The 17,121-nt window shown below is 41.2% G+C and overlaps 1 protein-coding gene across 1 annotated transcript; it reads left to right on the top strand.

Annotated features, from left to right (window-relative positions):
- The first annotated feature begins 1,442 nt into the window (after window positions 1-1,442).
- On the top strand, window positions 1,443-6,604 carry LOC120313439 (galectin-1-like). The gene is made up of 4 exons (XM_039355353.1): window positions 1,443-1,775; window positions 3,827-3,903; window positions 5,473-5,644; window positions 6,392-6,604. The coding sequence occupies exons 1-4, from the start codon at window positions 1,767-1,769 to the stop codon at window positions 6,536-6,538; spliced, it is 405 nt and encodes a 134-aa protein (XP_039211287.1). The 5' UTR covers window positions 1,443-1,766; the 3' UTR covers window positions 6,539-6,604.
- Window positions 6,605-17,121: the final 10,517 nt, after the last annotated feature.

Below are 17,121 nucleotides of genomic sequence, written 5' to 3'. Positions count from 1 at the left end.
AGTACGTTGGGGTCTCAGACTGCTTTATTCTATTACTATACTGTTACAAACTATTATTCTAAATCAGTCCTTCTAAATGCCAGAATCCTTATCACAGCTGCTGGATGTTTTGTGTGTGTGCGCGTGTGTGTGTGTGTGTGTGTGTGTGTGTGAGTGAGTGAGTGCCTGGAGTCAGTATTTTTTTTTTTTAACTTATGGAAACTACCTGAAATGGTTCGCCATTACCTGCTTTCTAGGGCTGAGAGTGGCTGGCCCAAGATCACCCAGCCAGCTTTGTGTCTATGGTGGGAACTCCCAGTCTCAGGGTCTCTAGTCTGGTACCTTAGCCATTAGACCAAACTGGTTCTCCCTGATGCTTTAAATCATGAAAAACCTACTGTATTGCATCCCCTTAGAGAAGAGCTGACTCCCTACTCCAGTGGTTCTCAACCTGTGGGTCGGGACCCCATTTGGGGTCAAACGACCATTTCATGGGGGTCGCCAAACCATGCTGTCCACCATTTTTTTCCCTTTTCCCTAGCTGTCCTACTCCCTCTTATTGGTGGCCACACCCAGTTGGGGGTCACCACAACATGGGGAACTATATTATGGGGCCACGGCATTAGAAAGGTTGAGAACCACTGCCCTACTCAAATGTACATATTACTTGTAAGGTTTTTAAAGAGTGGGCAGAAAAATGCTTCAAATAAATAAGGATGCACATGGACTAGCTAGCATCTCTTTCCATAAGTCAGCAATATGTCAACAATTTTTATACACCTGAGCAAAAAGGAATCTGTAGGGAATCACTTCCAAATTTTTTCATGCTGTGTATAAATCCTTTTCACTCTAACCCTGTCTCTGTGATTAAGCAGATAAATATGAATGGGTTATAGTTTAAATGTGCAGTTCTGGATTTAAGCGATTTACTTGCCTTGTGAGAAAACTTAATGATGGAACTAATATTTTGAAGGGAATTACAAAAGAGAAATTTTTTAAAGAAATCTTGCTGCTTTCCTTTTTGTCTTTCTTTTCCTACGCGCTAACACTTAATTGAGTTCAGCTGAGGTGTCCATTTGCTTGCAGTTCTAGCTGCACTCTCTTCACAGGGTTCCCTTGTAATTCTTTCATTTAATGGGAATAATTAACATTTCCACCTGCGATCTGCGTAAAACCTTTGCAAAAACGTGCCCCTTCCCCTTAAGAGGTTCTCTTGGGCCGTAGAATTGCAAATCTAGACCCTCCCCCAATGCAGCCAATCCGCAACACCACACTCTTTATCCACAAATCACAATTGCACCATGGCTAAAACCATTGGTTAGTCGTGTTCCGAAAGTCTGCTGGGAACTGTAGTCATATGGCTCTCCTTTTGACTCCCCCCCCCCGCCATAGAAATACATTCATGGGTCTGATCAAGAGGATTTCTGGGAGTTGTAGTCTAAATGGACTTTTCCTTGCATACGTTCAAAAAGATAAGTTTCTCTCCAAGCCAAGAATAGGTCGTGCAAACATTTTTATTACTTCTATTTTTTAATGTCTATTTAACACACGTGTATGCACACGCCCTCTCACCGCTCCGTTGATCAACCCTCATAATCCGCCACAGATTCGTTTCTCCATCTCATTAATTGGTGCTTAGCGTTTCACTCCTGATTGGCTGGTAATAAAAAAAAAGCACCTGCAGCTGAAAGCTATTTCAAGATTGCGGGGAAACAGCCTGGGGCGATCAAGGGTGTTGGTTTGATTTGCGGAGCGTATTGCGACTTCTCTGAGAAATCGACAAAACGATGGCAGTGGTGAGTAGAAAAGGCAATGTAGTTTGTTTGTTTTTTCCCTGGAGTCCAGGAGTGCTGATGTTGCGCGGCCGGGAAGGGAAGTGAGAACAGTAATATATGACTATACTGTTTAGAGCGGTGTTTTTGAGGCTCGGCAACTTGAAAACGGCTGGACTCCAACTCTCAGCATCTCCTAGCCAGTATGGGAGTTGGAAGTCCACCCATCTTCAAGTTGAAAAACATTTCTTTACAACTTTGGTGTAATAAAAGAAGTTAGCATTTTTTTAGAAGTGCAAAAATTACATGGACCTCGTGATAAAATATACTGAAGAGAACATTAAAGAGAGTGGTCCATAGAATAGAACAGAATAACTGAGTTGAAAGAGACCTTAGAGGTCTTCTAGTCCAACCTCTTGCTCAGGCAGGAAACCCTATACCGGGATAGGCAACCTTGGCTCTTTTGTGGACTTCAACTCCCAGAATTCCTGAGCCAGCCTCCTTTCTATTCCACAGTCCTGGTGGGAGAATCTACAATGTGTGTTTCTCAATTTTGGCAACTTTAAAGTGGGTGGACTTTGACTCTCAGAATTCTGGGAATTGAAGTCCACCCATCTTAAACTAACCAAGTTGCATCAGATGCTGAGAGTAATTGACCCAGCTGTCGGGTTGCTTTTCCACATTTTGTTCCAATCCATTTTGAATATTATCCTTATGTGGAGTGTAATTGGATTATGTAATGAACGAAAAAATATTTATTTTCCACTGCTTTGGATCTCTCACTTATTGCTCTCCTCTGCCAAACCTGGCTTCTCACTGTGAGAAAAGAAGAAAATATTGTCTTTTTTCTGCAATGTGCACAGATATGTACAAACTTTGTACTACATACCTTTACATAAATGCTTTGTACTTTCCAAGCCGAACTATCTGAAATTGCCCCAGTTACTTGATCTTCTGGGTTTCCCCACAGCTGCAGTCCCATATTGAATTGCAAGGTTGTTTTTCTTCTTTTCCTTATATAAAATTTTTATGGAAAGCTCTTTGTAATGAGTTTAATGTATACTAGTTGTTTTCTATCTATTTAGAATAACTTTATTCATAAGCAATTAAGTTTATACGACTTAGCTTAAATAAAACCAGCTTCATGCACTATGCTAAACTTTAATTGGGTTTGCTTAGCTTTGGTTTAATATGTGCAATCCAAATATTGTAGGTTGCAAAATACAGCAAAATGGAATGGAATGAGAGGAAGTCCTTGAAATGGGGAATGAAGAATGGTCAGATAAGAGAGGGCATATCCTGTGTAGTCCATAATGGGCAGAGAATGAGGTTCAGAGGGGACCCTCCTTAGTTTCTCAGACTCTGAAGGAGACAGAAAAAAATTCCTATTTTCAGACTTGCAAGATTCTGTTATAATGCAGCTTTACAACAAAATAGAATTTGCTATCTAGTCCTGTCTCCTCTCTGGTCTCCCTGGGAAAATTAAGAAAAATAGGTTAGATTAAAATATTAATAAAATATATTTAAAAAAAGAAAAATAGGTTAATATGATGTGCAACTCTAGTCAATTCACGAAATCATGTGAAATAAATCAGTGATGTGAGAATTTGGTTATAGTCTGTGGTGAAGATGGAAAATTTGTGGAAACTCTGAAGTGAATGGAAAAACAATTTTAGGTTTCTGGGAAAACACTTCCAGAATTCGAAATGCATGAATTTTTTTTAAAAAATAACATTTTTTAATCTAATCTTTAAAAATAACAAGGGAAGCACATCTAAGCATAAAGGAGGAACAAGTGCTTTTTGCATGAAAAGAACTTTTCTCCTAAAAAAAAAGTGCTTAATACATCATCTGCTGCTCAGAGAAATCCTGCATGTTCCAGTTTACATAGAGGTTTTATATAAAGAAAAAAAAAAAAACCAAGATCCCTGGGGGAATTTTTTTTTCCTGATTTTTTTTCCTGTTCCTTCAATTTTTATCACTGGTCATGAGCTAATTACAGAATGTTGATTAATGTTCTTTTATGTTTTGGGCTGGAAGTTTGACTATTCTCATCCCATGCTCTTCTTTTTTAGCAACTGGTTTCTAACATGAAAATCAGGTCTGGTGACTGCATCAAAATAAAAGCCAAGATAGAAATAGATGCTGAAAGGTTTGTCAATAAGAGAATTGTACTTTGATTACAAAGAATATGGGGTTGGATGGATATTGGGTTGAATTCATTCTGTGATAAAGGGACTGAATCCATTTTTGTTCAGTGGAAAGTTGGGCCTGCACATGTATCATTTAAATGTATCATTCCTTTGTTGTAATTTTTTGGGGAGAACCTAGGTCAGTGATGGTGAACCTTTTAGAGACCAAGTGCCCAAACTGCAACCCAAAACCCACTTTTTATTGCAAAGTGCCAAGGCTGCATCAGTATTGTGGTTCCCTTGGGGGGGGAGTGGGGTGTGTGGCCCACTGGGTGGGTGTGGCTGCATTGGACACGGCAGACTGAGTGAGCGTGACCAGGGCCAGGGTGGCAGGGGCCAGTCCCTCACCATCTCCGGGGCAACCCTGGGGGCCAACACCACTTGCTCGCTCACTTCCTACCCTGTCGCTTCCAAACACCACGTGCTTGCTACTCTGGCAAACTCTGCTGGGGCAACAGTGCACATGCCCACAGAGAGGGCTCTGAGTGCCGCCTCTGGCACGTGTGCCATAGGTTCACCACCACTGACCTAGGTAGTTTTTTTTTTTTAAAGTCACAATGAATTGTCTTTGCATGGTTATATAATGATATTCCCTAAATAGAATGGAATGGGAATGGGAATAGGAATGGAATTGGAATTGGAATTAGGATAGAATAGAATAGAATAGAATAGAATAGAATAGAATAGAATAGAATAGAATAGAATAGAATAGAATAGAATAACAGTTAAAAGGGACCTTGGAGGTCTTTTATCCAGTCTATCCCCTTGCTCAGGCAGTAAACCCTATACCATTTCAGATAAATGGTTGTCCAATATCTTATGTTGGAGCATTTACAGTGAAGGAATGCCAAATATACAATCCTTCAAGGAATTATAGTTCGAAGTCATTTAAAACACAGAGAAAATGAAGCATAATGGTCTTTGACTTGAAAAAAAAGCTTGAGCTTGGAATTGTTCTGCAATTCAGGGTTTTTTTGCATGTGGAGTACAAGCAAGATCTAAGGCAGTGTTTTTCAAACTTGCCAACTTTCAGATGTGTGGATTTCAGCTCCCATGTTTGCTGGCTGGGGAATTCTGGGAGCTGAAATCCACACACGTCTTGCTGATATTGAAAAATACTGATCCAGGGAAGGCAGGGTGTTAAAATTTGCCAGGCACATAGAATGAGAATGTGAACATGGTTTGGCACATCAGGTCTAACCTTTGAATGACTCAAAGGTCCAACATGTATTCATAAATTGGATAGTTTTGGATCAAATCTCAAATTACTCTGAGGATAATTGCCGGACAGTAATTCTAATGCAGTCGAACTATATTTTCTGCTCTGGAAGAGAAAAACTTAATTCTCTCCTGTGGAATTGGGAAATAAAGGTAAAAGTACAGAGTAACCTTGTAAGTAGGGCTGCTCTGGACATCTCGTCTTTATGGTTTCTTTTTTATACTTGCACATGTACTGTGGATGTAGAGGTCTGAATATGGCAATAGATTTCTTGGACTATCTACTAATGATCAAAACTTGTTCTTTCTAGTTTTGCCATCAACTTGGGCCAGAATGAATCTGAGCTGGTCCTTCACTTCAACCCTCGCTTTGAGAGTTATGGGGATCTTAGGACCATTATTTGCAATTCCAAATCGTGTGGAGAATGGGGTATGGAGGTCAGGGAGGACACTTTCCCTTTCCAAAAAGGGGAAGAATTCAAGGTAAGAAAAACTTACCCCTCCACTTGGTATCTTCCTGATGTGTGGACTTCAAACACCAGCATGGCTATCAGACCTGGAGGGCACCAGGTAGAGGTAAACTGAACTCTACAACTAATCAAAATAAAATCAAAGTAGCTGATCAAGATAAACAGAAAGGTTGACCTCACTAGACAACATTGGTGGAGGTTGTATTGGAGGGAATGGCTTTGCTTGAAACAAATTAATGTCTTGTGGATTACGTTTTTTAAAAACCCTATTGCACTAGCGCAGTGGTTCTCAACCTTTTTAATGCCGGGACCCCCAACTGGTCGTAAGTCGAGGATTAAACCGGTCGTAAGTTGAGGACTACCCAACCGGTCGTAAGTCGAGGACTTTCCCTGCCCGGGAGCGCCGCACATGCGTGGTGCCGCCCCCTGCGCCGGCCGAGGCGTAGCTGGTAAGCGGCAGAGACAGAGCAGGCTGACCACCGGCTGGGCCACCAGCTGGCCCAGCCCAAGGGAGGTAAGGCACCTGCTGGAAAAGGGGGAAAAAATGGCGGACAGCCTTGCTTGGCGACCCCCCTGAAATGGTCGATCGACCCCAAATAGGGTCGCGACCCATAGGTTGAGAACCGCTGCACTAGCGGTTTAACCATTACAAGATGCTTCAAAAATGACACCAAACTGATGCGCTCCCTCTCATGAACTTTAATAGCACCTAACAGTATAATAAACTATCTCAAGGGACTTTCTTTTTGATTTCTTCCAGATCTTTGTCTGCTTTGATGCCAAAGAAATCACTGTGAAAATGCCCAAGGGCGAAGAAATGAAGTTCCCAAATAGGTTGGAAGTGGATACAGCGGAATATTTCTCTATTGTTGGCGATGTTAGAATTAAATCTATCAAATTTGATTGATTCCCAACTCTTGTTTTGCACCCAAAAAAAATAAAACTTGCATGAATAAAGTGAAACTATCCTGGCGTGATTCTGTCATTCAGTCTTTGCTCCTCCGTAGAAATGCTGGTTTATATTTGTTTGCAAGCAGTAATTCCAATTTTGCTTCCTATTCAAATGTGAAGAAAGGTCTGCTGGGATCTTTTGAAACTAATTCTGTGAAGCAAGGCATCAAATGCACATGCAGTTCAGGAAAATCGTTCAGGTTTTTCAGTTCAGGGTTAGTTTTAAAAGATGCCACTAGACCCTTCCTAAATTTTGGCTGCCTGGGAGAGCAGAGTAAGAAGCAGATCTCTTCTCTTCCATCGTCCAGCTATGAAACTTGCTGGGGTAACTCAAGTTTGGACAAATTCAAACCAAGTGGACAATTCTATTTGGCCAACAGGTTTTGCCAAGAGGGAACAATGTGTCTGAGGTTGAGTATGACTGGGGCTGCTGGGAATTGTGGTGTTCTACAGGCTGCTGAATTACAAGTTCCATACTCCTGAGCATAGTGTATATTTTGACTGACAGGATACAGGAAGAGTCAACAACGTATATAGAGTAGTTTGCCTCTAATGGGAGTTGCTGGAATTAAATTCAATGAGGTTTCTTATAGCTTCCTTATAGCTTATAAATCTTGTGTTTTTCCTCCTGTTGTCTTCCTGCCATTCCCCCCCCCCCCCAAGCTTGTGGAACAGGCTAGCCTGGGGTCCATAGCTGAGTGGGATTTGAATTGTGGACTTAATTTTAGGATATTCTCTACAACTCACAGGCTATTGACCCCTGACAGTGCTAAATTTCTATTGAAGCCAGGCTAGACCTGTATATTAATGTAAAATGGTTTGTCTGGATTTGGCCTAGAAGGCTGGGCCACTCCAACCACAGGTTGTAAATCATGCCTTATGGTTTGGTGTATTGATAAAAGACAATATGTGTAGCTCAGGGTTAAACTGTGTGGTCCTTGATGTTTTCCAAGAGCTTGGTGGTTTGCTTGCAGACATTTCATTACCCAACTATCATCACTAAAATCATCTGGCACTGATGTTACTCAATTTTGTAATGAAATGTCTGGAAGAAAACCAAGTTCAGAGAATACTAAGGACCCTCATGGTTATGTTAAAAGCCAGCTAATTATGGCTTGTGTAATCTGTAATTAGTTTTTAACAGGTGTGAATGAAGCCCAAGTAATTCTGGCTTGCCCCTCACCACTCTCCTACTATTGGCTTCTGGTGGTTCATTCTGCCCCTGAAACCCTAGTTCCTCTATTGTTTGAACCCCATTCTGTAATGTATAAGAAACCACATTTTCCTTATGGATGGGTGTCTGAGGGAATCTTCAAGATTTATGGAAGATAATAAAAATGGATTATGGGCTATTAAGTTGCTGTTTATTCTTAGTAGCCATATAGATATTCTCCATGATGATCCATCCTTAACCTGGTCCCTCAGATTTTGCAGAGGTGCCCCTATTACCATTGTGCTCATCCCCTTTGCTGCTGATCTTCCTGATCATTTATACCTCAGCAAGAACTCGAATTGGTTTGTTTTTCAACCGTGGCAATTTTAAGAGGTGTGAATTTCAACTCCTATGCTGGCTGGGGAATTCTGGCAGTTGGAGTTCACACAACCTGCCTCCAGAAGTGGTGAATGCTCCAACACTGGAAGTTTTTAAGAAGAGACTGGACAGCCATTTGTCCAAAATGGTATAGGGTTTCCTGTCTGAGCAGGGGGTTGGACTAGATGACCTCCAAGGTCCCTTCCAACTTCATCATCATTATTATTTATTACATCTTACAGTTGCCAAGGTTGAGAAAAACTCTTAGGTTATCCACTGTTTTCTTGGCTGTCTACGAGTCCTCAGAAAACTTCTCCAACACCAAAGTTCAAAGAACTTTAAAGAACAGGAGAAGGCAGACTTTCCAAGCCTACTTATTGTGTTTCTTGGGGGGGGGGGGAATACTGCTCCTTCAATATTTCCAATTTCCCCCGCAGAAGAAAAAAAAATATGAAAGCCTAAAACGGGGAAAAGAAGCGCTTTGTCTGTGACGGGTGTTGGCAATGTGCGCCAATCGCGACTCCAAGGCCACCTGGATCAGGAGCACCGGTGGGTGGCGGAGGTAGTCAAGATCTTGGCTAGAGACTCCGCGTGGGTGGGAGGGGCAAGAGGCGGGGAAGGACGGGGAGGCTTCGACTCCTATGAAAGAGGATTCTAGGTGGGCGTGGCCAGCGGCGGGTTGGACGGGGAGGCTTCGACTCCTATGAAAGAGGCGGTTCGGTTTCGCGGCGATTTCGATTTTTCTGTGCAGTTCGCCGGTCCTCCTGGAGCCCGTGTCATCCTCCGCGTCTCTGAACGCGCTTGCCCTTCTCTTTGCACCAGCCGTTAGCTGCTCGTCCGACGTTTTGCTTCTGGCTTTGAGTACATAGTAAACAGGTTTCTCTCTCGTCTTAAATCTGGTTTGTTTAATGACTCGGGGTTTTCTCGCTGCCTTCTGCGGAACGGTTTTGGAGTCGAAATGAATTGCCTCCGAGTTGGTCGGCCCACGGGGTAATGATGTGCAACGCAGCGTAATTAAGAAATTAATTGCAATTTTATTTATTGGCATTGCTGTGGGAGATGCCATGGCGTTAATTAATAGTAAATATTAATTAAATATATTATTTAAGTAGTGTTTAATAGCTAAGTGCTTATTTAACATTTAGAACCAAGTATATTTGGTTTTAATATTTTTTATTTTAAATGCTCTATTTTCCGGTTGTGCACCACCCAGAATTTGGTACAAGATGGAGAGGCCATATAAACCTTTTCAATAAATAAAATGCTATCTTATGAGGGGACTTTCAAATGTCAAATTCAGATTTTCAAGCATCCTTTTTGACTAGTGGAGTCAAATGGTGAATGGAAAGTACTGAGGTTTTTTTTTTTTTTTTTAATTTGCTCCAGTTCTGTCCCCATGGAGTTGAAGGAGTGGTGTCTAAAAAGTGTGAAAAAAGTTTTCTCCCTTAAATTTTGAGCAACTACCTTGTGAGACGGTACAAGAATTTTTAATTTTTTTTAAAGATGGAAAAACTTAACTGTGCCTGAAAGCATTTCATCAGATGTATGTACTCCGATATGTGGGTGGAACTCATTTCGTGGCTTGTTGGGGATAATGGACAGGGATTGTTTGTAAGCCTTTTAAAAAAAAATCAGGAAGTACAACTTAATTATATCAAAATTACTAGAAAGAGAAAGATACAGGTAATCCTCAACTTATAACAACTGAGCCCAACATTTCTGTTGCTAAGTAAGACAGATGTTAAGTGAATTGTGCCCCATTTTACATCCTTTCTTGCTACAGAAAGCTGGATGAGCATCACTGATTTATGCTGCTGGTGGTGTTGGGGGTGACACCAGTACTGTATTATATCTACTGCCTCTGCCTTTACATTTTGCACATTTGCCTGGTACAGGGGTCTGCAACCTTGACAACTTTTAAGACTTGTGGACTTTGGCTCCCAGAATTCCTCAGCCAGCATAGCAAGGTTGCGCGAATAACTGAAGCAGCAGGCAGAAGGCAAACGAGCCTGCGGAAAAACATCAGATGCCTTGGAAATATTTATGCAGGAATCACCAAGCCCTCATCTGCAAGTGGTGTGCTGGATCCAGAGTTCACAAAGATCACATCTAGGTCTCCGTGGAGCAAGCAGCCCAAGAATTTAAGGTGGGTGGATGGGAATCCTCTGTTTCTAAAATGCTGCTATAAGAATGGTCTGTTTTTCAAAAAAAATTAAAAGAAAATGTGGACAAAACTTGGGACCAGAGCTGGCTGTGGGATTCTGGAAATTGAAATCTACAGATCTTAAAGTTGCCAAGGGGGTGGGATGGGGGGAAACATGGACTTAAATGTTCCAGAAAATGGATTTCTTTTAAAAAAAAACGAAACTTTTAAAAAAATTGAGCTCTTTTCTATTCAGTTAGTAAAAAACAAATTGCCATGTTGGAGAGCAGAGACTTCCTTAATTGCAATGCATGAAAGACAAAAAGTCAGATAATCTGTTGCATATATTTTTCCTTCCCGAAGTGTCTATTAAATTGTGGTGGAATGATTTGACAACCTGATGGGATAATTATTGGTACTGAAGGACTGAAAAGCTTAGTTTTTAATTTATTAGCTTTTCTTTCAGATAGACAAGGTAAATATATAGTGGCATTTTCTCCCATTATTTGCCCTAAACCAGGGGTAGGCAACCTCGGCTCTTTTATGACTCATGGACTTCAACTCCCAGAATTCCTGAGTCAGCTGACTCAGGAATTCTGGGAGTTGAAGTCCATGAGTCATAAAAGAGCCGAGGTTGCCTACCCCTGCCCTAAACCATGGTTGAATTGAGGCAGGTTTGGACAATGTGTAATCCCCATATGTCGCCAAATTATTGATCCCATTTTAAGTGAGCTACAGCTTGCAAAATCTTGTATCTTTTAATAAAATAAAGGTAGTCCTCGACTTACCACCACAATTGACCCCAACATTTATGTTGCTAAGTGAAATATTTGTTAAGTGAGTCTTGCCCCATTTTTACGACTTTTCTTGCCACATTTAAGTGAATCACTGCAGTTGTTAAGTTAGTAACATGATTGTTAAGTGAATCTGGCTTCCCCATTGATCTTGCTTGTCAGAAGGTCACAAAAGGTGATCACATGACTCTGGAACATTGCAGCCATCATAAATACAAATCAGTTGCCAAGCACCCAAATTTTGATCCTGTGACCACGGGGATTCTGCAACATTCGTAATTGTGAAAAATGATCATAAGTCACTTTTTTCAGTGCCATTGTAACTTTGAATGGTCACTAAACAAACTGTTGTAAGTCAAGGACCACCTGCATGTTAGTCAGAAACCCTACCTAACATGGCTCTGCTCTTATAGTGTCTCCCTCTTAACTCTTGGTCCAGCTACTATGGGCTCTTGGATGCTGCAGTGTCGTCCATAATACCTGGAAAGCTATCAGCTCCTCATTTTTATTGTAACTTTGTGTGATTCTTTGACGTTCAGTTGGCCACAAGTGATGGGAAACCAAGAGGTCTTGAGAACGAAAAGGTAAAAAATAGACCATCATTCAAGAAATGTTCATCTGAGACTGGTGAAGAAAGTGGTGGCTTTATAGAGAAAGCAAAAGGGATGGAACCAAAAAATTTGCCTACTAATGAGGGAACCTGTTATTAATGACAGATGACCTTCTGTTTTTTTTTCAGAATTATTTCTGTGAGTTCCTTGATTATATGGAGCAGTGATGGTGAACCTTTTACAGACCAAGTGCCCAAAAACCGCCCCACCTGCCCGCAGGGCTACCCACCGCCTCCACAGCCCGCTGCAGCAGATCATTCAGACGGTCCAGCAGCACCATGGTGACCATGCCCTCCACCCGTGCCCTGTAGCATCATCTGCGCACGACGGGACGTGAGGGTGAAGTCTTTTCTCCGCTGCCCGGCTGCCATGTCCTTGGCTGCGCTGCTTTGCGTGGGCTGTGCCCGGGGGTGACTCTTCTCCGGGGAGGCTGCTGGTGAGGAGGGAGCCACAGGGCGAGGCAGGGCTGGGCGATGGCGCCCGTGCCCACAGAGAGAGCTCTGAGTGCCGCCTCTGGCATGCGTGCCATAGGTTCACCACCAATGATATAGAAAATCATCAGAAAAGTGCAAAGAAGTATAAAACACGTATAGAAAAAGGAAGCCAAGATGTAATTGTAAGTGTTGATATTACTGGCAAGTCACTATGTAAGATTTTTTTTAAGTGAATCACTTTAATTCATAAATGTGTAGGATGGCATCCTTTATTTGGAAGAACATGGTCCCTGCTGTATTCAAAATCTGATGTCTGATATGGGGAAAATCTAAATCATGGAGACTGATAAAGAATACTTGTAGCTCAGGGTTGAAATGAGGGGTCCTTGATGCTCTCAAAGCTTGATTGTTTTCCTGCAGACGTTTCATTACTCAAAGTAGGTAACTTCATCAGAGCTAGTTTAGCCCTGATGATATTACCTAGTTGGGCAATGAAATGTCTGCAAGAAAACAATCAAGCTCAGAGAGCACCAAGGACCCCTCCCTATGAAGACCATAGAGTTCTTTTAAAAGTTTGACCAGTAGGACTCAAACAAGGAGATGTCTAAATCTCGCTTAGTGAGTTGGGTAGACTCAGCCATTGTTATGGCTAAACCATGGATTAAGATTTAGTATGTTATGAGAATAATAGAATAACGTAGTTGGAAGGGACCTTGGAGGTATTCGAGTCCTAGAGTCCCCAATTCCTGGTCCATGGATAAGTGCTGGTCCACTGAATGACTGAAACTGGGCCGTGCAAATAAGCATAACCTCATCCTTGGGATGCAGGCAGCACACAAAAGCACATACCCTCCGGTCCATAGTCCCTGGTGCCCAAAAATTTGGGGCCGCTGTTCTAGTCCAACCCCATGCTCAAGCAAGAAACTCTACACATCATTTCAGACCAATGACTGTCCAATCTCTTCTTAAAAACCTCCAGTGTTGGAGCATCCACAACTTCTGGAGGCAAGTTGTTCCACTGATTAATTGTTCTAACTGTCAGTCATAATGGCCACTTATAGTTTATTCCATAAATAATTGAGCAAACCATGACATGTGAACCAACCCATTATCTCCTATCTTCCTGGGGTTATAAAGTTTGATCCAGTCTTTCCTGAACTTTCCATTTATTTAGACCTATATAACGTTTCAACCAGATTCAGCATAACTAAGATGCTGATTACAGGCCAACATATGGGGGAATTGTGGTTTGCTGAAAGATGGACTTTTTGGCTCTCAGAATTGTTAAGAGTTTGAGGCTGTAGTAGATTATCTCTGAAGGATATTAGGTTGAGTATGTCTGCCCTGTGAGTACTGAAAATGCTTTGGAAGTATTTTTATTATTTGCCTCCTACCTCTTCTATTGATTCATCAAGTATCCATCCAGAATCGTATCACAAAAAGCGCCTGAAGGCAGGACAAGAAGCAATGGATGGAAACTAATCAAGGAGAGAAACAACCTAGAACTAAGGAGAAACTTCCTGACAGTTAGAACAATTAACCAGTGGAACAACCTGCCTCCAGAAGCAGTGAATGCTCCAACACTGGAAGTTTTTAAAAAGAGACTGGACAGCCATTTGTCTGAAATGGTATAGTGAAATAAAAAATAATGTATTTAGAAAATGAGCAGCAAAACTAAAAGGTGGAACAGCTGAAAACCCCAATAAAATATACATGGACATATTATTTATTAGCCTAAAAGCTGTAATGACAGGATGGTCACAGATAATAACATAAGAAAACAAGAACTTATACTACATCACTGACTATTACTATCATTTGTGGCTGGAGTTTTCAGAAGTAAACATTAGTAAACTAAAATATTTGTCATTGTGCTGCCACCCAGTGACCAACTAGGGAATAGCAGGTATAATAGAAAATTTACTTACAGTAAATTGCCTCCCCTCAAATTCTGTGTCATTGATTGGACAATCCTCGCTTCTTTCGGAGGGTGACTATTTAATACAAAGTGGGCAAAGGGCAACTTCAGGATGATACAGCAAAAGACACAACCTGGCCAAAGTCCCCAGAAATAAAATACCCAGGCAACAATCACTTTCAGAATGATCAGCAGCACTTTTCTTTTGGACTTTTCAAGTCAGTCTTAACTCCTGGCAACTATAAAGGCAAGTTCCTGCAGTTTTGTTGCCAAGGTTTTGGAAGTGATTTTTGCTCTTGCCTTTTCCTTAGGGCTGAACGAGAGTGACTAGCCCAAAGTCACGCAGGAGTCTCATGGCTATGGTGGAACACTTGTGGTTTCCTGGTTTGTAGTCTGGCAACTTAACCATTACACCGAACTGGGGTTTATTTCATTTTGTAAACTTAGATAAGTAGAACTCTGCAGTATCCCGATGTAATCTAACAAAGGATTAGAACAGTCCAATGTGTATACAGGGAGTCTTCAGCTTATGACAGTAATAAATCCTGAAATTTCTGCTGTAAGCTGAGACATCTACCTGACTAGACCTTGTAATGGTTGTTAAACAAATGCCAAAGCAAAAACTAGGATGTTTTTTTTGTTTGTTTTTTGCCAAAAATCAGCCAAAAAGTCAAGAAACCTGGAAAACAAATTGTAAATTGTAGTCACGTGACTGCAGAACACTCAACCAATCATAAAGGTGAACCAGTTGCCTGAAATATGATCTATATGTGTGTGCGCGCATGCAGCCATTGGAGCTTTGGAACTCGGCTGTAATTAGCTTTTGGTGATCTGTTGTAACTTTGAATGGTTGCTAAGCAATTGGTCTTTAAGCAGGGACTACCTATATCTAAGAAGAAAACCAGAAGGTATTTGAGAAGAAGAAGGCCACTTTCAAATATGTTGCTAGAAAACTGGAGGGACGCGTTCAGGTTCTTGCCAGGAGTCAAGATTGTTTATCTAAGGGCATTGTTGGTATTTTCATGTTTATGTGCAGCAGTTGCTGCTTTTTCTTTCCTGCTTAAGGGACTGACAGCATCAAAGAATCAATCACACTTGTAAAAACTGCTCATTTTGGAAATATAGAGAAAGGAACTCCAAGGGGGTTTTCTTTTAAATTTAAATATTTTAAGTAACATGTTTAGAATTGTGGGAGGCTTAAACATACACACACACACACACACACACACAAATCACTTATGCCTGTTTCACTGGGAGATCATGCAGCCTCCTTTAGAGGAACATCTTTGTGCTGGACCAGCCAGTTAGCTTAACAACTGTATTAGAGTGTTTAGCATTTACAGGGTTAATGTAGCATTGAGAGAACTATGTTAGAGTATTTAGCATTTAAAGGGTTAAACACTGTTTCCTTAAGAGATGGCTTATGGGCAATGTAGTTTTAGCTGCTAGTTAATGTTATAGCTTATCTAGTTAAGTGGGAGGAGTTTCAAAGTTTATAACTGTACTTCCTGGCTTTGTGCCATTGTATCATCTCTCTGCATGGATCCCGGCCGCCAGGCCAGAAGCTCCGTGCCAACATGTAATTTTACGCAGGATGGAGGAATCCATTATTTCTTTACCTATGGGAATGGACAATATCCTAATGATTCAGATGTATCTTCTGCAAAGTAAATCTCTGCTAAGGATTCCTGGATAATAAATATTGTTTTAAAGCTGTTCTCATTGAGTTTATGCTGTCCAGACCAGAACTACAAGGCATCAAGTGTGCAGTAGCGTAACTGGCTTACAGAGAAGCAAACTGTTTTCTTTGACCCTCACCAGCCTGTATTGAATCCATTAAGGGTGATTTGTATTAGAGAATATAGTTTTGCTTTGAAACCCTCATCAGACTCTTGGCATCTATCACTTTTATTTTGCTTTTATTTCTGCTTTTGGGTCTGTCATTATGCTGGGAGGGGGAGGATGGCCCTTTACTTTCAAGTGGGGAATCTGTGTTTCCTCCACTTTGTTCTTTACCCCCTTCATGGCTCTGGGTGTGAACGGAAGAAGGGATATGCCATATAGGTCATTTGCCTTATCTCCATTCCAATGGGAGGAAGCTGAGAGGGAAACAAAACCCCAGGAACTACACCTGGGAACTGCACTTATTACTTCAGTTCCCATAACAGTTTTGCACTTGGGGATTGGGTGAAATCAAACTGGACATTTGGCCATTGAGATGGGGCTTGTAAGGGGAGGTTTAAATGCAATGTTTTGCACAGGAAAACTTTAGATCTTGCTTTGCTCTCTTGCTATACTACCCCTCAATAAAAGTTCCTTTTGAGACAATGCCTGTTTCAAGACTTTTGCTTTCTTGGGAAGACTAGTCTAGACAGGACAGTACATTAAGCAAGACCTTACACTGTCCTTCGTGCAACGGCTGCTCCTGATGTTTTTTTCTGAGTTTGGTCACACTTTCCACAGGATTCAGTGTTAGGATCCTCACCAGACTGTATTGAATCCGTCAAGGATGATTTGTATTAGAGAACATAGCTAGTTTTGCTTTGAAGCCCTCTGTCCTTCATGTTCCTGAGGTTCTTTCTGAGTTTGGTCACTCTTTCCACATGATTCAATGTTAAGATCTGGATATTTTCTTTTGGATAAAGATAACTTGCTCATATTTAGATCCAGGACTTAATTTAATATGATAAGACTGAGTGATTACATCAAAGGTCTTTTTTCAGAAAGTCCCTCTTTCCCTTTATTGCTGTTAAGTATTCAGAGTTTGAAACTGCAATCTCATGAAGCCAATAAACATTGCTTGGATACTAACTAACTCTTGTCACTTTTAAGACAATTTCCCAGGAGGCTTTTTTTTGACAAGGGCAGCAGATGAATAGAGCAGCTGCCTCAAGGGAAAGAGCTTTTAAATCTAGAGAGCATGGACTTTAATTCCTTACTGTGGAAATCAATTGCTGGCTCACACTCTCCATTTGCAAGATCCACTCCAGTACATCCAATTTGTTTAATGAAAGCCCAAGAGACTTGTTAACACGATTACTATTATTATTTTCATCACAATTCCTCTTCTGAAATCCTTTGAGTCGGTCATTTTACTTGGTGGTTGGA

Source organism: Crotalus tigris, unplaced genomic scaffold (genome assembly GCF_016545835.1).
Source record: "Crotalus tigris isolate CLP2741 ecotype Arizona unplaced genomic scaffold, ASM1654583v1 scf7180000018682.9941245338:1185362, whole genome shotgun sequence".
NCBI classification, from domain to species: Eukaryota; Metazoa; Chordata; class Lepidosauria; order Squamata; family Viperidae; genus Crotalus; species Crotalus tigris.
This window is presented reverse-complemented; position numbering and strand designations above follow the sequence as displayed.